General features: G+C 43.3%; 1 protein-coding gene across 3 annotated transcripts; it reads right to left on the bottom strand.

Moving 5' to 3' along the window:
• Positions 1-18,250: 18,250 nt before the first annotated feature.
• Positions 18,251-22,343, bottom strand: LOC123396158 (CBBY-like protein). 3 transcript variants are annotated; one of them, XM_045091206.1, is made up of 11 exons: positions 22,056-22,339; positions 21,322-21,367; positions 21,002-21,065; positions 20,789-20,837; positions 20,533-20,601; positions 19,943-20,004; positions 19,445-19,525; positions 19,132-19,286; positions 18,945-19,026; positions 18,718-18,861; positions 18,251-18,637 (listed from the first exon to the last, which is right to left on the bottom strand). In XM_045091206.1, exons 1-11 carry the CDS (start codon positions 22,263-22,265, stop codon positions 18,535-18,537), a joined length of 1,065 nt encoding a protein of 354 aa, XP_044947141.1. In that variant the 5' UTR covers positions 22,266-22,339; the 3' UTR covers positions 18,251-18,534. The 3 variants fall into 3 exon arrangements, with proteins under 3 accessions (XP_044947141.1, XP_044947139.1, XP_044947142.1); XM_045091204.1 differs by having other exon boundaries at positions 21,307-21,367; positions 22,056-22,286; XM_045091207.1 differs by lacking the exon at positions 18,251-18,637 and having other exon boundaries at positions 18,714-18,861; positions 21,318-21,367; positions 22,056-22,343.
• Between the last annotated feature and the right edge of the window lie 779 nt (positions 22,344-23,122).

The following is a 23,122-nucleotide window of genomic DNA, read 5'->3' as shown; positions in this document are numbered from 1 at the left end:
AAAGACTAAACCCTATGCCATAATCCCTAAACCCCAAACCAAGAACTCTAAATTGGTAAAACTTGATGTAACTTGGTAAAAATTCAATATTACAACTATAAAGTTTGAATATTGGATACTTTGTCAAGATTGATCTTGGTCAAAAGTTCACATTGCATCGAACACATATATGCATTGGACTTTCAATTCCAATAATATGGTAGATTCAACTTTGAAGATCATATGAAAAGGCATGGGAGGTGGGGTGATGATGCATGCAACTTCGGCAAAAGCTCTCAAAAGTGTTAATGGATGCACCCAGCCCTACAGTAATCAAAATCCTTGTGACCAAACAAAGTTTACGATTTAGAGCAATGTTGGGGATATCGCTTATCTTAGGGTTCATCAAGTTTACATACAATCCATGAACTATAAAGTTTACGATTTAAACCATTAGAATCTTCATGCAATCTAATGGCTGAATGTATGCAAGGTCCTATACATTTGTGCCCCTATGGGTTTGTGGGAATTATTTCAGAAAGAAATGCGATATCAATGTCATATTCCTTCCAATGTATAATTCTTACAGACTTTGGAAAAACTCTCATTAGCAGTTATAAAATTTTGGAAAATAATGGTCACCTCTTAGCTCTCTACGCCAAAATAATGAAACCATGAGTTCATAATAGAGTGAACACAAAATAAAAAAGCTGACGAAATCAAGGTTTCTGGATGGGTATAATAATACCCTTTCCAATTTACGAGTCAGCATAGGAAAAAAAAAACACTGAAGGTATAGGAAGATAAGCGGTAACAGTTAATGAGTTCCAGTCACTATGGGGTATTATTCTAATCATTTCAATGCCTCGGAAGCCTACTATTGGTAGAATAGAAACAAAGCAATCATATACTAAGAAAATAGATGGTGTTGTAGGAGAGGCATATAGATCGGTAATGTCAAGGGACTAACTCTGAATAATATATATAAATGAAAAGAGTATTCAAACCCCCAACTAATGTCAAGCAATAAGTAAGTTAGATGGCAAGGAATCTCAATATGAAGTGCGTCGATTGGACAAAATGAAAACCAGTTCAGTACTTTGGTAGAACCTTTCAGTAGAAAAGGTGGATCAACCTCCAACCTCTGCATGGGTTGATACACAAAACCGTATGTTCTTGATTATTGCATAAAGCAAAGCAAAGCCCAAGTTGCTGTGGAAAGACTTGACTTTCAAAAATAAAAATAAAGACTCAAGGCCATCCACAGAAGGATATGCCTCACAATAGTAACTACACAAACCCTATGACATGTGATCAAACAACGAACATGAAAGGTCCTCCTAGACAAAGCCGAAATAATTTTGTCATTGACGTATCAGGCTGATTCCAAGACCACAAAAACATGGTTGTATTCTTCGATCCTTGTCCCACAAAAGGGATGCCCAAGGGCATGGACGATGGACTCGTTGTCAACTGCGGAGACCGACCGAGAGCTCTTCAGGCACATTCATAGCAATCCATTGCCAGTATGCTATAATAATTCGACTGAGAATTAGAGGAGCCGACTAGAAGTGAATGGGAGTTGTGGGGAATAATCCTGTACGTGTATGGTGCCACATGAGAAGATACTTGGGCTGCGTCCAAACTTTAAGATTGATGGTAAAAGCTTTTCATGGCTGGCTCATCAAAATGCTACAGGCGCTATAGCGGCCGATAGTGCCCGCTATGACATTTCGCGGGAACACTACATATGGTTATTTGTCTGAAAAACTAGGCTACTTTCGTCTATGAGAACGTTTCTAAGGGAAGGAATATGGGTCGAAACATCAGTATCATATATGAAGAGGAGCACTTATAAATATATATCGGTTCAATGTATGATTCTTACCAGCAATGATTATTAGGTGTATAGGGAGTAGATGCTTTATGTATAACCGACTATATATATTTATCCACTATCTTATTTGCAAATGAGTTTAGATACTTGATAATGATGCTCCTATTGTAATGCATTTTGTGGCTAGCCTAGGAAATGAACTTGTTACGCAATTCCGGGTCCGCTAACCCAGCGTTTTCGACCCACATGCGTCAAGAGGCTCAACCGGAGAGCAACACCGACTTATGACAGGTCGGACACCCTCACCCTTATAAGTCGTGTTATGTCTCCTCCCACAACCGATGTGGGACTAAACCCAACAATATTCCCCTCACACATCGGTCACCCATGGGCCCGCTAACACCAGCGTTCCAGCCCATCTACCATGACCGACGACCCGTGAGTCCATCGAGATTTATTCCGGTCATCTGGGCTCTGATACTACTTGTTACGCAATTCCCGGTCCGCTAACACCAGTGTTTTCGACTCACATGCGTCAACAGGCCCAACCAGAAAGCAACACCGACTTATGACAGGCCTTGGGCCCTCTCCCCCCAAAAGACTAGCCTGGTAGGAGGGGACACCCTCACCCTTATAAGTCGTGTTATGTCTTCTCCCACAACCGATGTGGGACTAAACCCAACAGAACCCAGTGGGACACAATTGTCATTATGGTATCATGTCTATCAATTAAGTATCTCTTGCTAGTACATTAGTTTAGATACATTTGATGATGCACATGTAATCCCAATTTGTGGCTAAATTAGAAAATAAACTCTCGCCTGCAATCTTGTTGTATTCTCAAGTTTTTCAACTACATATCCCCGGTCATTTACCATGCCACTAGCAATTTCCCACTAACTCACATCTCTAGGATTAAATGATATGTTGTTGTCGATGCAGATATGTATCAATTCTACATAAGTGGAATCCTGGTAAAAGTAAAATTTGACGTCTTTCGTCTATGAGTTTTAGGAAAGGCACATTGGTCGAAGACATAGGTATCATAGATGAGGAGGAGCACTAACAAACATATATTGGTTGAATGTATGGTTCATACTACCAATGATTACAGGGTGTATAGGTGAGACTATTTGTATACAGTGGCTTATTCCCAGACGAGTTTGGAGTGCATTTCATGTCTAGACAAGCAAATGAACCCTGTGGGATATGATTGTCACTGTGCTATCTTGTCGGACAATTTTGTATCTCTCGCTATTTATGGTACTACTCGCAGTTTCCTAATGCCTTCTGTTGGGGATACACAAAACGGATAGCCCCATGAAGGATCGAAATACCATAATAGCATGGGGGTCCACACATAAGGTGGACCCAGACAAATACAGACATACTATCCAGTCGGACAAGTACAGACTATCCACTCGGACGATAGTCAACCACTCGGCCATACAACTCACTTGAATATGCAAAGATCAACAATCAGCAAGGCAGTCGGAGCATCATGCACATAGTGCAGGTTTCGCATTGGGCTGATATCATGGCACTAATGCCCCACATTGTAACATAAGGGTTAAGGGGTGGCACACTCTATATAAACCACCCCCACCACATAGCTAGGGGCTGCGATCCGTTCTCTAATACTCCATGTAACTTCGTATTCATAATAGATAAGCAAAGCCTCTCCGGAGCACGAGACGTAGGGATGTTATCTCCATCGTGAGAGGCCCGAACTCGCTAAAACACTAGTGTCACCCATTTGCATCTCAATAGATCATGCTCTTTTATCCTACCCCTTTCTATTCTAGGAATCGTTACCACGACAGTTGACGCTCACCGTGGGACATAACGTCTATTGAGTCATGATGCAGATGGTTATTTCTTCAACCATCAACGACGGATCGACACGACATGTTCTACATAGTAACGACGTGCAGGACGTTAGTATCATAATGAGTACTATACATTATGAAGGTAGTATCATACAATAGTATTATATGCATGATACTATATGATACTCATATGTACATTATGAAGGTAGTACCATTATGACCAGCCTAACATGGAAGTACTATATGTACAAATAGTCGAGGAAGTACTATATGGTCAGCCTAACGTGAAACACACAAATAGTCGAGGAAGTACTATATGATACTCTCTATTATGACCAGCCTGTCTGGAGCAGTCCCTCGATCAACCAACTACATTCAGGAAGGAAACGCATGGCGTGGTGGCCCTCAATCTATTAAGGCTGGTCACAATGGGGAGGAACTTAGCAGTAACATCACACACTCCAATACAACTTTGCTTATATGGCACATATTTAATGAAGAGAGAGGTGCTTGTGGTAACTAGCTAAGTTACCGGAACATCACACACTCCAACAAACAATGAGTCTATAGCCTAATAAATGCATTGTTGCATGACACTACATATATGTTACTCCCCACTGTGGAGGTAGGAACATAGTCTAGAAAAGTGTGTAGGTTCCTACCTTATGTTACTCCCCATTGTGACCAGCCTAACTGCATGCAGGAATAGGAAAGGACACGGAATCTGGCCATCATCTATGCCGTATTAATTCGCTGCCTCATTAATCCGCTATTCAGTGAGGCTAACTATAGTGGGGTAACATAGCTGGTAACATAGGTGGATACCGTATCATGTTAAATGCTATGCTACTATGTGTCATGCATGTCAATAAATGAGATCATCTATGATAATACTAGTTTATGATACTATGCATTATGAAGGTAGTATCATACAATAATAACATATGCATGATACTACTATATGTTACTCCCCACTATAAGCAGACCTAAAGAGCCATTCACGGGCAAAACAAAGCCTGTCTTTGTTTACTCGGACAGGTATGCCCCTGGCTTCCTCGGACAGATTTGTTCATGTGGACAGATCCTATACTCGGGCACGCCTCATTTTCTCGGGCACGTACAAGCGACTAACGTGCAGGCACTCAATTATTCGTGTGTTTTTATTCGAACACTTTCTCGATGACATGTTTGACTTGACCGCTCTGGGCGTCGTCAATTGGTCGGACGTCTTCTTGTTCCACACGAACGTCCTGCACGTCGTTACTCCACCGGATGCATCTATATCATCTGACCGTCCCCGTGCGCCGTTATTCTCCAGAACGCGTTTACATCAACAGGCCACCGTTGCGCGTTGACACTCCGCGTGATGCATCTATACCAGTTAGCCGCCCTGTGCGCTCCCACTTTACAGGATGTGTCTACATTAATCGACCGTCATGCGTGTCGTTACTCCACCGAATGCTGGCCGTCCCGCGCGCCGCCATTCTGCGAAAAACATCTACATCAGTCGGTCATTCTCCCCGTGCGCCCCCAATTTGCAGGATGTGTCTACATCAGTCGATCACCCTGCGCGTCGTCACTTCACCGGACGCGTCTACATCAGTCGGCCGCCCTGCGCGCCGTCACTATGCAGGATGCGTCGACATCAGTCGACAGCCACGCGTGCCGACACTCCACGTCTGCACCAGGCGCCCGCTCCACGCGTCGCCACTCCACCGGACACGTCTGCATGGGTTGACCGCCCTGCACGTCGCCGCTCCGCTGGACACGTCTGCATCAGTCGGCCGCTCCATGTGTTGCCACTCCGCCAAACACGTCTACATCAGTCGGCTACCCTGCGCGTCGCCACTCTGTCGGACACGTCTGCACCACTCGGTCGCTTCATGCGTCGCCACTCCGCCGGACAAGTCTGCATCAGTCGGCCGCCCTGTGTGTCGCCACTCCGCTGCACACGTCTTCACCAGCTCGTCGCTCCCAAGTGTCGCCACTCCGTCAGCCACGTCTGCATCAGTCGGACGCCCTGCGCGCGGCCACTCCGTCGGACTCGTTTGCACCAGTCGGCCACCCTGTGCGTTGCCACACCGCCGGACACACTTTCATCATCAGCCGGTCGTCCCTTGCGTCGCCACTCGGTGAGACACTCCTTCATCACTCGGCTGCTCCGCGCATTGCCGCTTCGTGAGGTACGTCTTCATCACCTGGCCGCCCCGCGCGTCGCTGCTCAGTGAGACACACCTTCATCACTCGGCTGCTCCGCGATTCGCTACTCCGTGCATCGCTACTCCATGAGGCACATCTTCATTACTTTTCTGGACGCTTCTTCGCCATGCAGACGCTCACGCGTCGTCGGAGAGCTAAGTCATTCTTCACGCACTACACTGCATTCTGTTAAATAGTCATTTTTGCATTCCCGAGCATCACGTAAGTCACACTTGATGTTTACTCGGAGGCAACGCCACCGAGTGTACCTCTGCGCTCGGATGTTTATTTTCATGTCGGGACACTACACTTTCGCTTTATTTGGGTCCAGTACTCAAACGAGTTCAGTCGAATCCTTCACTCTTTTAGACTCTTGTTGATTCCGAACCAGCAATCACCTCGTACACCCAGCGGGTGCAAATGGATGTTATTTAAACAAATCATTTCAGCAAACTCATATTACTTTGAGAAACTTATACATTGGTGTGCGCTATTTTTTGTACACGGGTTACACGGTTACTCGGATGCCCTACGCGTCGTCATTCTGCTGGACGCGCCTACATCGCTTGGTCGCCCAGCGCGTCACCACTCAGTTGGATGTGTCTCCATCACTTGGCCGCCTCGCACGTCGTCACTCTGCCGAGCGCGTCTTTATCACCTGGCCGTCCAGCGCGTTGCCACTCGGTTGGACGCATCTCCATCACTCGGACGCCTCGCGTGCCGTCACTCCGTCGAGCACGTCTTCATCACATGGCCGCCCCACACGTCGCCACTCTGCTGGACGCGCCTATATCACTTGGCCGCCTCGCGCGTCGCCACTCTACTAGACGTGCCCACATCACTTGGCCGCCCAGCGCGTCGCCACTCGGTTGGACGCGTCTCCATCACTCAGTCGCCTCGTGTGCCGTCACTCCGCTGAGCGCGTCTCCATCACTCGGCCGCCTCGCACGTCGTCACTCCGCCGACCACGTCTTCATCACATGGTCGTTCCGCACATCGCCACTCTGCTGGATGCGCCTACATCACTTGTCCGCCTAGGGCGTCGTCACTCGGTTGGACGCGTCTCCATCACTCATCCGCCTTGCGCGCCGTCACTCCCTGAGTGTGTCTTCATCACATGGCCTACCCTCGCGTCGCCACTCAGCTGGACTCGTCTTCATCACTCAGATGCCTCGCACATCACCACTCTGTGCGGCACGTCTTGTCACTCAGCCGGCCCATGTGAAATTGCTCAGCTGAACACATCTACACCACAACCCCCAGTGGGTGACCGGCTTAGCTGCCAACCTCACTTCGCCTAAGTTAAAAACTACTCCGAGTACGGACATGCTCCACACTCGGGGACTTAGCTGCGAATCTGAGTTCGCCCAAGTTAAAAACAACTTCGAGTGCGGACATCCTCCACACTCGGGGGCTTAACTGTGAACCTTACTTCACCTAAGATAAAAACAACTCCAAGTGCAGACACACTCCACACCCAGAATTTAGCTGCGAACCTGATTTCGACTAAGTTAAAAACTACTCTGAGTATAGACATGCTCCACACTAGGGGGCTTAGCTACAAACTTGACTTTGCCTAAGTTAAAGACAACTCCGAGTGCGGACGTCCGCTGCACTTGGGGGCTTAGCTGCGAACCAGACTTCTCTTAAGTTAAAAACTACTCCTAGTACGGACATGCTCCACACTCCGGAACTTAGCTGTGACTTTGTATCACCTAATTTGAAAACAACTCTGAGTGCGGATATGCTCCACACTCGGGAACTTAGCTGCCATTCCATATCGCCTAAGTCAAAAACAACTCCGAGTAGGGACATGCTCCACACTCGTGAACTTAGCTGCGAACCTGACTTCGCCTAGGTTAAAAACTACTCCGAGTACGTACATGCTCCATACTCGGGATTTTAGCTACGAACATGACTTCGCCTAAGTTAACAAATACTCTGAGTACAGACATGCTACACACTCGGGGGCTGAGCTGCGAACCTGACTTCGCCTAAGCTAAAAATTACTCCGAGTACGGACATGCTCGACACTCCCGAACTTAGCTGCGATTCCATATCGCCTAAGTTAAAAACTACTCCGAGTACGGATATGCTCCACACTCAGGAACTTAGCTACGACTTCCTATCGTCTAAGTTAAAAACAACTCCGAGTACAGACATCCTTCACACTCGGGAACTTAGCTGCGACCCCGTATCGCCTAAGTTAAAAAGAACTCTGAGTGCGGACATCCTCCACACTCGGGGGCTTAGCTTCGAACCTGACTTCGTCTAAGTTAAAAACTACTTCGAGTAGGACATCATCTATACTCGGGGGCTTAGCTGCGATCCCGTATCGCCTAAGTTAAAAATACACTCGGGGACTCGACCTTGATGCAGAAATCATATAAGGCAGACTCAACAAGCATTCAACAGGAGGAGCACTAGAAGACTTAAACCCTTTGCCAGACTCATCTAGTCCGACAGAGGCTCGGAGACTACATCTAGTGGGTGCACTCCGCGTGCCCTCGCTGGAAGAGAAATACAAAAAAAAACATTCTACTTGGTCAGGTCCTGCAACAACAATCGAGTTCAACGGATTCAACGGACTCCAACCTACTACCAGCAATTAGTCACAGTCTCAGGGGCTACTGTTGGGGATACACAAAACGGGTAGGCCCATGAAGGGTCAAAATACCATAATAGCATGGGATCAACACATGAGGTGGGTCCAGACAAATACATACATACTATTCACTCAGACAAGTACAGTCTATACCACTCGGACGAGAGTCAACCACTCGGTCGTACAACTCACTCAGATATGCAAGATCAACAAACAACAAGGCAGATAGAGCATCATCCTCATAGTGCAGGTTTCGCAGTGGGCTGACATCATGGTACTAATGCCCCACATTGTAACATAAGGGGTGAGGGATGGCACACTCTATATAATCCACCCCCACCACATAGCTAGGGGCTGCTCATCCCCCCCCCCCCCCAGCTCTTACTCTCTCTCTAGTCTCTGGACTTAGCTTGGGGATCCATTCTCTCATTTCTCTAATACACCATGTAACTCCGTATTCATAACAGATAAGAAAAGCCTCTTCAGAGCATGAGACGTAGGGCTGTTATCTCCACCGTGAGAGGTCCAAACTCACAAAAATGCTCGTGTCACAACAAGAACCTAATAATATATTTTCCTCCCTTTGATTTGAACTCTGAATTTTGTCAAGTTTATCAATTCAAGCATATAAGCACACTTCAGTGATCATCAGGAAATTATGTACAAGTTTCATAATGTGTTCGGAAATTGGTTCTTCATAGAAATGGACTAATTCTTTCAAAACATAAATTTACTAGAATCTGATACTCTGGTATGTAGAAGCACTGTATGATAATATCTGAACAAACAATAATCCAAATTGACAAAATTCAGTTCTATTGGAAAGCTATCAGAAATCATTGCAACTTTAATGTTGGTCTCATCTCTCAAAATATATATGAATTATTGGCAGTTTTAAAACACTAATCTTAATTGATGATTCATATATAGAACACAATTCTGGGTATCCACTACGATTGACAAACTAAGTATTTAAGAACTAGAGAATGTGTTAAAAAATAACTAAACAATAGAGAAGAGGGTAATCTTGATCCAAAGAGCATCGAACCGAAGCTAATTGAGCAATTCTGATCCCATCAAGCCAGTTACTTGTCCGCTATTGTTAGTCTATTCCTGGCGGCCGCTTGTGTATGGCTTTGGTGTGAGGTGCCCAACGACCGGTCCACGGCTTCGCCATTTAAGAAGGACCGCGACCGTTTCCTGGGCGGATGATAGGCGGGCCAGGTCGCTCGTGCGCATTGATGTGGGCGGGTGGGAGGTAGGTGGCCGCCTGCCACGCGGCCTCGACGCGGACGAGCGCGCGCCCGTTTGCTGTCCGCCGCGACCCAAACCCCGCGCAAGTTTGCGCTCGAAATGGGTCGTCCCGGAGACAAAACGGACAAGATGGGTTCGGGCAGTCTCGCGCTGGGCCGACCGATTTGTCCCTTTTACCCCAAACGGACGGGGCCGGACAGGATGAGGTTGCGCGGTGGAGTTGGCCTAAGAGAGAGAGGTTAGACGACGCATGGGGTCATTGGGTGGGTGAGACGTTGGATGTGGACGGGTGAGGCGCGTGGGGTGGGCGCATTCGTTGTGCACGCGAGATTCTACCATGTCATCGATTTGTGTGATTGATCCGCGATATGTGTTTCTTCTTTGCCATCTGTTTTTAAAACACAAACAGCAAAGACATACTTTGTCGTCTGCGTTATAAAATAGACGGCCAAGTATATCTTTACCGGGTGTAATAAAAATAAAAACATCGACGGCAAAGAGCTCTTTTTGCCGACTGCAATAAAGAACCACACGGCGAAGCATTTTTTCCCGTCAACAGCAGACGACAAACATTGTCTTTGCCGTAAGTCCCGACGAAAAGCTGACGGAAAAGATTTTTAGAGACGGCAAATTACCTAATTCATGTAGTGATAAGTTCTCCTCAGAGACATCGGCGAGGTGGTGACGGCGATGACGTGTTGGAATAAGATCTCTCCCTGCCTCGATGTAGTGGGATGCACCATCGATGACCGCTTGTGAGAGTTTGTGTCCACAAATATGTGGGACTTTCTTCAGGTCTCGGTAGTTGGTGTGTGGTTCCTTTGCAAGACGGTTAATGTTCTTCTTGTTTTCCAATTGTTGTAGGTGAGGTTACTTTCTCCTCTAATGAAGATCTAGCTGATACACGAACTTTAACGTTACGACCAAGGTGCATTCATCAGTTTTACATCCCGAACAGTTCGGATGGCTCAAGTGGCTTAAAAAGCCTCAAGGATGATTCCCATGGTGGACCCTCCTAGCGGCATAGCTGGTTCCTTGTGGCAGTGTTGCTCTTCTCGGTGTGTGTAGCTCTCATTAATAACAATTTGCCGATGTTATGGGTTGTTATTTTTCTGTCTTGCAAAGTACATTATGTAAAATTACAGTTGTATCATTCGTATTTGAATAAAGAAGTTCTTGCTCTAAAAAATCCATTTAAATAACCCAAATGATAAGTGCCACACAGCAGGTGCATGGCACCCTGGCCCTGGCGTTTTTTATGGCAATTTCAGTCATGCAAGGATGGCAAATTCAAGTGACACGCGACAAGCTTTTATTCAAAATAAACCGAAACACGAAATTGCCATGCTTGTGAACTAAATTGCCATCCTCGCATAACTAAACTTGCCATGAAAACATTCAATTTGCCATGTGATCTAGCCTAACATGGGGCACTTGTAAGGGTCCTTCAATAAACACTTGGTTCATTTTTACTTCACACCTCCCATGTTTTTTTTTCACTTCAATATTAGAAACTATGGTAACTATTTTACCAAAAGTCCAATTTTATATTTTGTTTGCACATTCATGTTCATGGTGACGAGGGATTTTGAACAAGACCACTCTTTAACACGTTTGGTCATGTTTTAGAAACATTACTAAGTTTCAACTATGTAAACTTGATAGGAACGTATTAATAAATTCATCAACTTTTATAAATAAAATATCAACGCAAACCCCAAACCCTAAGTTTGTAAAACTAAAATTTGTAGATTAAACTACAAAACCTTAGCCCTAAAACTTATACCCTCAGCCATAATCCTTAAACTCTAAATCGGCAAAACTTAATGAAATTGGTAAAAACTAAATGTTTCAACTATAAATTTTCAATAGTTGAAACTTTGTTCAGATTGGTCTTGTTTTAAAGTTCCCATTGCATCGAACATAAAAATGCATTGGAATTTCAATTCAAATGATGTGGTACATTCAAATTTGAAGATGAGATGAAAAGGCATGGGAGGTGGGGGTGGATGACGCATGCAACTCTGGCAAAAGCGTTCAAAAGCATGCATGGATGCACCCCCACCCTACATTAATCAAAATACTTAATACCAAACAAGTTTACAAATCTTAAAGAAATCTAACGTCTGCATGCATGCATGATCCTATCCCTGCGTGCCCCTACGAGTTTCTGGGGACTCTCGCACAATGAAATGTGATATCAATGTCATATTTCTTCCAACAAATGCATCTTACAGACTTTGGAAAAACTCTCGTTAGCAATTAATTTTTGTTTGTAAAATTATGGTCACGTCCTAGCTCTCTATTCCAATATAATGAAACCATGAGTTCACAATAGAGTCAACGCAAAAGAAAAAATCTGCCAAAATCAAAGTTTCTAGTGGGTATAAATATCCCGTTTCCAAGGTATGAGTAAGCGTAGAATGACACAACATTGGAGGTGTAGGAAGGTATGTGGAAACAGTTGGTGAGTTCAAGCTACTATGGGAATTTAGCTGCCATGGCAGTTGCAAGGGAGTTTTTCTTTGGTGCTCTATCTTCTGCATGCATGTAAAGCACCATGCTTTGGAGTATTCCTCTATAGCGACCTCTCAACGGAGGTATGATCTTGGGAATGTGGTGATGTTTCAATCTGCAGTGTTGTTGTAATCATCCCAATGCCTCGGATGCCTACTAATGGTATAATAGAAACAAAGCAATCACATAGTGAGAAAATAGATGGTGTTGCGGGAGAGGCATATAGATCGGCAATGTGAAGGGAGAAATCTGAATAGTATATATAAAAGAAAAAAGTATTCAAACCCCCAACTAATATCAAGCAATAAATAAGGTAGATGGCAAGGAATCTAATTAAATATAAAGTGCGTAAATTGTACACAATGAAAACAGTTCGGTAGTTTGCTAGCACCTTTTAATTGAAAAGGAGGATCAATCTCCAACCTCTGCATTGGTTCATGCACAAAACCGTATGTTCTTGGTTATTGGATAAAGCAAAGCAAAGCCCAAGTTGATATGGAAAGACTTGACTTACAAAAGTAAAAATAAAGACTCGAGGCCATCCACAAAAGGATATGCCTCACAATAGTCACTACACAAACCCTACGATATTTGATCAAAGAACGAACATGAAATGTACTCCAAGACAAAGCCTCCAGGAAAGGATCGCCGCACGCTCACCGATGTTGATGGTAGCAATCAAAGTTGGCACTTGGGAATTCTATCCCCGAATTAAGATTTGAGATAACACCATCAAGAAAGCGTCAAGGGCATTACACATAGACCTTAACAATGCATGATGAAGCATTCAACCTAGAGAGGCAAGATCATGGGTTTTCATCCAAAGCATGCATCTTGTCATTCAATCCATCAGTGCTAGCTTCTAATCTACCAGATTGCAATGACTCGTCAAGCAAATCTGACGGTGTGTGAGATACCGAGTCATACCCGTGCCAATGGAGAAACTAGTTTTGACTTTTGTAGCTAGCTTATTGTAATTTTCTCTAAAAGTATGAAATATTACATCTTCGTTGCCAAGTTGAATGATAACCTTACAGCAATTGAAGTAAGATTCGAACAACATAGAACCACCACATGCCGGTTTGAGATCCTCTGTAGTAACATTACGTACACTGGTACCAATGACACATGGGGTGGACACCATGGGACAACGACCATAAGAGCAAGTACAATAAGGTACAGTCAGCAGGCAGTAAGAATTAAAATATTATATTTTTGCTGAGTTGGATGAGAGAGAAGATGAGAGAGAAGCAAAGCGAGCTCTTCGTGAAGAGTCAGCTCTATCACGTGCTCCTAGGTGCTTTGTGAGCATGAAAGGTGGGTCATATATGATAAAAGTAGTACTCTTTTATAACTAACTATTGTACAAGCTAGCTATAAGATGGGTTATAAGATTGCTTAGAGCCAGCAGTTGGCTATACTATTAACCATGCTCTAAATGTGGTACAGCTACAACAGAGAATCTGGACCCCGGCATGATGCATGCAAAATATTGATGACGCAATCAGTTACTGCTTATCGAAACACTATGTATATCATGGCATCAAGCTAATGCACTCAGATGCAATGCAAGAATTCTAGATTGTAGGCTTCAGGACCAGCTTCGCTTTTGCCGAGGCAACTTGCCGAGACTGACCTACAAAGCACTAGCGTATGACCTGTATAATGCAAGTTCGATATGGTATAGAAAGGTTGCTAGATATTGATTGATCAAAATGATCAATTTGGTGCTGCTCGTAGATACTATTAGCTTGGAAAACCAACAACAACATGACGCTAGCTAAGGGCGATGCATCTAGCGCATTGGAGTAGAATGCTATGTTACCAAGTGTTGTTAAACTTGTAGCTAGCTTTATGCACCATTTTGTGGCTTTATGTGATGACATGTTTGGTGCGTTCAAACTTTAAGATCGCGGACAAAAGCATATCGCGGCTGGCTCGTCAAGATGTTACGGCCGCTATAGTAGGTGATATCGGCCGCTATGCCATTTAGCGGGAACCGTACATATGAATATTTGTTTGAATAAACTTGGCTCCTTTTGTTTATGAGAACGTATCTAAGGGAACGCACATGGGTCAAGAACATCAGTATCATAGATGAAGAGGAGCACTGACAAATATATATTGGTTGAATGTATGATTCTTACTATCAATGATTATTAGGTGTATAGGTGATAGATGATTTACTTATAAGAGACTATCTATATATATCAAGTGTCTTATTTGCAAATGAATTTAGATACTTGATAATGATACTACTATTGTAACGCATTTTGTGGCTAGCCAAGAAAATGAACCCAGTGGGACATGATTATCATTGGGGTATCTTGTCTGGCAATTTTTCGATAAGGAGCGCTTTATTACTGAGAGTTTAAGCATTACATTCAGTCTCTGCATAACTACGATGCGTACACCTAAACAGAGTCCAGTCTGACAAACAGTATATAAAAAGACGAAATACAAGTAAATGATTGTATCATTGTAAGACGCCTAAACTGGAGGGGGGAGGGGGGAATCCTAAGATCATGCTACCATCCATGTTGGGTAAAAGTATGCCTCGCCATAGCCTCAAATCGTGTACACACCTCTGTAAACAGGTCTCGATTCCCCACACGTTGTAGAGATGCCCATAAACAAAGCGTCCCGGTACATCTATAGATAACCTGCATTAAAAACCTTATCATTTCTACATAGTCAGAGCGACCAGAAAACGGCAAGTGCTCCCACCCTGAGAAGAATTCTAAACTTGTGATCAATTCTATGTAACCGGTTGCCAAAAATATTGGCAACGCTACAAGGAGGAGACAAATCAAATGCTATTTGGATGACAAACCATATAAAACGAGCCAATTTACATTGGAAGAACATGTGTTTTATTGTCTCATCATGCTAACAAAAAACACATTCCGTACTTCCATGTCAATTTCTCTTAATAAGGTTATCTTTAGTTAGAATGACTCCGCGACGAAGATACCATGCAAATATTTTGTTCTTAAGTGGTATCTTTATCTTCGAGATCTTCTTATAATTATCAACCGGCACATCGGACTGGATCAAGGCCCTGTACATAGACTCTACTGAAAATTTAGCACTCTCATGTAGATTCCAACCAAATGCATCCGCCCCTTGTGACAACTGCACCGTGAACAACCGTTGTACTAGGGTGTTCCATGATTGAATTCGGGGTACAAGTAAATCTCTTCTGAACGTCACATTTGGTGGAAATGATTCGAAAACCGTGGCGATAGTAGCACCCTTGTGGGGTGACGTACAATATTGTACAATGCTGGATATTGTTCCCGAAGTGTAGTATTACATACCCACTTATCCTCTTAGAATCTAATCTCCGAGCCATCCTTAATGGAGAAAGATCCATAGCGGAAGAAATGCTTCTTCGTACCCATTAGACCCGTCCAAAAGTGTGAGTCCCCAGGCTTCCACTATACTTGGGATACCGCCTTTGAGCCTACATACTTTCTCCTTAAGAGGGTTTGCCTAACACCATCTTCCATCAGCAACTTAAATAACCATTTGCCGAGGAGTGCAATGTTCTTGACCTCAAGGTCATGAATGCCCATCCCACCTTAGTCTTTGGGACGGCAAACCACACTCCATTTAGCCGGTCGGCATTTATTTTCTTTGCTATCCCCTTGCCAAAAGAATCTTGATCGGAAGAAATCCAATCTATGTAGAACTCCTTCAGGCAGTTGGAAGAAGGAAATCATATATAATACCATGTTGCTTAGTACAGAATTTATGAGGACCAATCGCCTAGAGATATCAGTTTACCTTTCCAGCTGTTTTGTCTTTTTTGTAGTCTCTCCTCGACATGTTTCCATTCAACATTTCTGAGTCTCTGATAGTGTATCGATATTCCCAAATATGTGATCGGAAACTGGCCCAACCCATAGCCAAACAAGTCAGCATACAGGTGAGCCTCATCTTGAGCCTCGCCAAAATAAAATAACTCACTTTTATGGAAGTTTATCTTAAGACCCGAGAATTTCTCAAAAGCTGGTAAAATTAATTTCAGGTTTCTTGCCTTCTCTAGGTCATGATCCATGAAGAGAATTGTATCATCAGCATATTGGAGGATAGAGAGACCACCATCTACAAGGTGATTCACTACTCCATCAATTTGGCCATCAACCTTGGCACGTTTAATCATGACAACTAACATATCCGTCACTATATTGAATAGCATGGGCGATATTGCGTCACCTTGTCTTGAGCCTTTCTTTGTCTGGAAGTACTTGCCAACGTCATCATTGACTTTAATGGATACACTACCTCCAGAAACGAAGCTATGGATCATAGCATGCCACTCTGCAGAAAAACCTTTCATTTTGAAAGTCTGTTGAAGAAAAGACCACTTGAATTTGTCGTGAGATTTTTCAAAGTCGATTTTAAGAACCACCCCATTCAACTTTTTCCGGTGTAATTCATGGACTATTTCATGAAGGATGACAACTCCATCTAGGATCTTTCGGCCTTGCATAAAAGCAGTATGCGAGGGACGAACCACATGTTCAGCAAGCATTGAGCCTAATAGTCGCGACCTTCGTGAAGATTTTAAAACTATCATTAAGGAGGCATATAGATATATATTATTGTATCGTTTCAGCCTCATTAACCTTAGGTAATAATATAATCTCGCCGAAGTTTAAGCGGAATAAATCTAGTTGGCCAGCATCTAAGTTGCCAAAGAGATCCATGAGGGCCGGTTTCATTACTTCCCAGAAATTCTGATAGAACCCTACGGGAAAACCGTCCGGACCAGGGGCTTTGTTGTGCTCCATTAGGAAAACTGCCGATTATGTATCTCTCGCAAGTAAACTAGTTTAGATACACTTGATGATGCACATTTAATGTCTATTGTGGCTAAATTAGAAAACAAATCTTGCTTGCATCGTCGTTGAGTTTTTAAATTACATATCCCCGGTCATTTACCACGCCACTAGAAATTTCCCACTAACATCACTAAGATTAAACGATACGTTGTTGTGGATGAAAATATGTATCATTTCTACATAAGTGGAATCCTGGTAAAAGTAAAACCTGGTGTCTTTGGTCTATGAAAATATGTAGCTACAGTACTCAAAGGGTACCTGGGAGGCTACATTTTGTGTTTTGACCCTTTTGATGAACTAAATCGAGATCTGACCCTCGTTTGTAAAAAAAATTGCATCGGACCCATGTCCTACCGCCAATCCCTATAGCGGTAGGGTATAACAACCTACCATCAAAGGTCTCTGGCGGTAGGATTGCACGGCTATTGCACAAATTTCTAAGTCTGCACGCACGCACCCTATCTCCAGGCACCTTGGCGGGGTGCATCTGTTACCGCCAGCGCCTATGGCGGTAGCCCCTTTTCCTACCGCTCCCACCGCTGGGAGCGGTAGGAAAAGGGGCGCCGCCATAGGCGCTGGCGGTAACAGATGCACTAGCGGTAGGTTATTATATCCTACCGTTATTGGGCTTGACGGTAGTAAAAGGGACAGATCCCGAAAATTTTATAAACATGGGTCAAATCTTGATTTACTTTACAAAAAGGGTCAAAACATGAAATTTTGCCTGCGACGCCTAAGTCTTGTGATACTTCTGGGCCCGTCACTGAGTACAACTGCAGCAAGTGATACTAGCTCTTTCAAGTGTATTCTCTTTGAACAGACCAACACACTCTTCTTACACTAGAAGTATAGGATCAACCTCTTGGATAAGACGTGTATTGATCAAGCATGCAACCTGCTAACCCATGCCATTATGAATAAACACCGTATCTCTTACTGCATCACATTTCTTGTACTGAAATGATGCCTGAAGGCCATATCTGTCTCGTGTTCACCAGGTTTGATGTTTATGCATACTTCCCAATGCCTTCCATGTCTACAAGCAATAAAACAAGGCGAATAGCAATATAGTATGCAACGAAATGCTCAGGCTGACGACATAGACCGGCAATACTAGAGGAGGAACTCGGTATAAATATACGGGGAAACAATCCACATCCTCAACAATCATGAGGCAAGGTTGATGGCAATGAGTCAATCAGCTGTATATAATGGCATAGAACAAACTCAATCGAGTAATAGTACAAATGTTCAATACTTCACCGGTACAATAACAAAACACACACACACACACACACACACACACACACAACAATACAACTGCTGCTTATTGTAACTTTCTGCCGCAAGCTCAGCATTACATAAAGCCTCGTTTTGCTAGCTCAGGTTTCGAATCATCACGAAGTCGGTCGGTTACAGACTGATGGCAGGGAACTCACATCCAACGCCTAGTTTACAAAGGTATTAAGACCACCTCTTACTCAGTAGTTTTGATACTGTTAAGTCCGTGTCACCGAATCCATCCATGACAGCCTTTGCGGAGTGAAATTCTGCTCTAGCGGTTAGGCTGGGAAGGGCAGACAGAAGTAAGATAACAAGCAACATAATTCAATACTGACTAAGCATACGAAAGATGAAATCGGTTACCTGCTTCGGACAACTATGCACGACATGCCAATGCGCTCAGCTGCGATGACACTGGGCTGGCTACCCGCTACAAGGATGCAGTTTTGCACATCGCATCCAACATATTCAGCGCCAGCTCGCAGCGTGGCTATTATCTTCTCGGAACTGAGAGTCGTGGTTCAACAGTGAGTTCCAGGCATATTACTCCAGCGCAAGAAAATAATGCTTAATCCGCAGATAGTAATAACCTTTTGGACGCTGTGTTGATGTCGACGCTGAGTTTAAGAAGTGATGCAACCTCTTCTGCTATCCTCTGTTTCTCTGCCGCAGCTGTCACAACCCAGCATGTGGAAATAAGTTGGACGGCAAATTCAATTGCTCTAATTAGTATTAAATATGAACACAAATGCAATTGCTCTAATTAGTAATGCTCACCAGCCTTTTGTACTTCCTTGGTAAGTTGTTCATCCAAACTGGAGGCAACTCCTTCACCAAAAACAAGCTGCCCATAAAGGCTTTTTTCAACCTCGTCTTTTCCAACAATCTTTATTTTTGACGTTCTCTCAGGGCCTAACTTCTCAACTATTGATCTGCAGTGGGAAAATATCCACATACAGTGCTTACTGAATGTCATTACCATGAACACAGTGCCAGGCTTATTTTTAAACAAATGCAAGTGTTGACATGGGAAACAATTCTCCCCAACAAGGGGGGTAACAAATAAGAGCAACTAAACATTAAACCAAACCTTGAAATTTTCTCTCCGTTTCTGCCATATGTTGCCAATATGGCTACAGGCACACCCTCGCTAAGTGCATCATCGATGAACCTTCAAATTATTTTCATACACAATATCAGACATCAGGTAATTAACTTAATGTCAAGGAAAGAGTCATTCATAGAGAAACACAAGGCACTTAAAAGAGAAAATAACTGCACAAATGATTATTTATTGACATTAAAGCACGCGGAATGGGTAAGAACATGCAGAAACTTTTGAGGAAATGTGATATGACTACAATCCCTTATTGCATATAACAGCAAACTCCAAACATATGATGTAATTTATTTATCCAATGACCCATAATTCATGGAAATTTGGCAGAGTGGAAAAAGAGCTGATGGCTTCTTACAGTAATTCGTGATATCCTGAAAGTGGTGATCAATCATAATTCAAACTCTCTTGGAACTCTTTCTCTAGAAGGGTTTGCAACAAATATAAATACACAGGAAACAGTAAACATACTTCTCAACTCCAGGACGTAGTGGTAAGTCATCAGAAGCAGAGAGCTTTTCCAAAGCTTTCAACTATGAGAAGAATAAACCTATTAGCCTTTTAGTCTGAGGCGTACAACTAAACTCGTAAACTGGTTCAAAATCAAACTGTAAATTAGATCATGGAAGGGCAGAAACCCCTTAGCCATTTCGGTCTCGGGTGTAAAATTAAACTCATATATATTCAAGATCAACCGTAAATTAGTTAGCAAACATAAAACTGAGCTCGTTGAACAGGAAATAAGTAATTTAACCCTGTTTAAGGCTATTATTCAAATCCCGAGCCTTCCGGAGTCCCAGTTGTAACTTGTAAATATCAGTTTGCTACCCACCTTCCTTAGCAGAACTAAGGATGATATACCCATGAGAATGAGGATATTGACTGAATACAGTTAGTTCTAAACATGAAACAAGGTGAATCACATTTGCAAATTTTAGTTCGAATCAAGATAGGAGCCTATGATAAAAAATAATACCAGGATGGTGATATTTCTAGATAATATTTTAGGTACATGCGTAGAGTAAAGCTGCTAAAGAATGGTTGGTAAAATATATATCTACCTTCTCACGAAGAACACTTTTTGTAAATGACCCTTTCTCACTAGTTGGCAGAGATGTAGGCCAGCCAATCTGCATCAAAGTGGGAGAAAGAGTGGAGATGAGTATGCCTTTATTTCCAATGTTTCCATTCGTCAGAAAATGTAATTAGTCAGGTCCACAACACAATGTTACATTATGAGCATTTATGTTGTACAGGAGAAATAAAAAAAATGCTATTTAACCAAGTAGGACAGTTGGGAGAAGAAACAGAGGGTACCCTGTCAAAGAACAGAACCAGCATCCTTTCCTCGTCGCCACTAGATTTCCTAGAAAACTACAAAGGATTAGAAAATAAAAAAATATGGATAAACTGTGAAAAAATTCACATGCAGCCTAGTCCAAACATGTTTATAAAGGAGCGGACAATAATCAGTGGAAACCACGACCTGTGATACTCAGGTTCAATGAGGCAGACGAATTCAATACGCACCTCACTAAATCAGCATATATTGGCTCCGTCCAATTCGCGCAATCCAAGCCAAGACTTTGAAATGCTGATGAAAGAAAATGTTGGATAGCGTTAAAACAAGATGGCGAATAAGAACGTCACAAACTTGCATTTGCAAGATATCTACTGTGTCAAACCCCCAGTCATACAGGTTTCATTTTATAGAGAACACTTGTTGAATAGGCAAATACTGCACGCTAATGCTGCCATAGGCTAGAGAAAATGAGGTATCAAACGAATTGAATAGTACTATTTGGTAAGGGCATTAAGCAAAGATGTATATTTACATTGTCCGCACCTACATTGAAAGCTTGGCGGTAGCCGAAGCGGTAGACATCTGCAAGAACTCTGGAGGAAGATAGAAAAGCAGTACTCAGTCGAAAAGCACAAGGGAAGAAACAGAGTCATCAGTTCTCATCTGGTAATCACAAACTGTTTAGCTGCCTTGAATAGATGAACCCTACAGGCAACACATTTCTTCAGCAGAATAAAGCTAATGAGAAACTGCTAGTAGTATTTGCACAAAGAATGAAACACGGGGCATTTTAAATCCATGTAATGCCGCAATCACAGTAACAAGACACGTCGTCGTTTTCTACCCTCAGGACAACTGGGAACTCCTGCATTTCTCTACATTTACAGAGCAGCCCTATCCCATGATTCCTACTCTATCCCTGTAGCCAGATGACTAGATGAGTAACAGCAATCTCTGCAGCTATAGAAATAGCAGAAACTAGCCATTTGTGCAGAAACTACTCTTGAATCTGGATAATTCCTGCTTTTTTATACATTTACATAGCAGTTCTATTCCATAATTCCTGATCTATCCCTGTAGCCAGATGACTGGCTGGGCAACAACAATCTATGCAGCTACAGAAACTGAAGCATAAGTAGCAAACTGCTAATCACTAGTCATGAGTGATACAGAAGCAGAGCAGGCCACGCTTTTTGGGGATCCAAGGAGTGTTGGATTCCTGACCCTTCGGGATTTTTGGGGAGCCAATCGGCAAAAAGGCGGGATTTTTCGAGTCCTGACCCTTCGACTTCGAGGAGCACGGCGAGCCCCGGCTCGGCGGGGCCTCCCGACGGCGGGGAGGAGCACCGGAGCCGCATCGGCCGGAGACGGCGGGCGGAGCTCGGGGAGGCGGCCGCGCGGACAGGGAGCGAGGTGGCGCTGGAGGAGGCGCCGACGGAGGCAGTGGCCTTCGCGGCCTCCGACGGAGGCGATGCCCGGAGCAGGAGGCATCGGGCGGCGGCGGCGGCCATGGCAGCGTAGGTGTGCGGTGAGGCGAGGTAGCAGACGTGGAGATATTTGTTTGGTCGCCACTGGACTTGTGGACCCACCGTCAAGTGGAACATATGCTCCCCATCTTATTCCATTTTCATTTTTTTTCCCTCTTAGAAATATGGTCAAAATTTGTCAAATGTCGTCAGATTTCATCAGTTTTTTAAGCTAACTACTCCCTCCATTTTTAAATAATCATAGTTGAGGACAATTCACGTGCAGGTAAATTAAGATGATTAATTATCATGTGTGGAAGTTTGGACAAAAGAGTGGTGGGAGGAAAAATAAAACATGAAACATTAAATTCTTTTGAAGTACTTCCTTCGTAAACTAATATAAAATCGTTTAGATAAATAAAATAGTGATCTAGATGCTCTTATATTAGTTTATGAAGGGAGTAGGTAATAAGTAGCGATAGAGATTTTATTTTGTTCTAACTTTTCACAAGAAAGGTCCTTCAACATGGTCGAATGTCAGTTACTGAAGCTACATTTTGGCTCTAAAGTTGATACGTTGCAAATGCGAGGACAAATGAGCAGACTCAACTACAAATTAGTAGATAATCCTATTGTTGGCATAGAGAGAGAGAGATCTTGAAATATACTCCCTCCTCTCTTTATCAGTTTGGAATTTTGGAGCAACTTGCTGGAGCATGATTTTAATATAATATCCGAGCCAAGAGGACCTAATTCAAGACCTTGCCAAAGTAGTATTTAAATAAAGATTATGCGGCCTGCATCGTTTCCACGTCGAAGGACTAAAATAGCCCAAACGTAAAGGAGGTGTTGAAATATATGGGTCATCTCTCTTCATCAGTT

The sequence above is a fragment of the Hordeum vulgare genome, chromosome 5H (assembly GCF_904849725.1).
Source record: "Hordeum vulgare subsp. vulgare chromosome 5H, MorexV3_pseudomolecules_assembly, whole genome shotgun sequence".
Taxonomy (NCBI): Eukaryota; Viridiplantae; Streptophyta; class Magnoliopsida; order Poales; family Poaceae; genus Hordeum; species Hordeum vulgare.
This window is presented reverse-complemented; position numbering and strand designations above follow the sequence as displayed.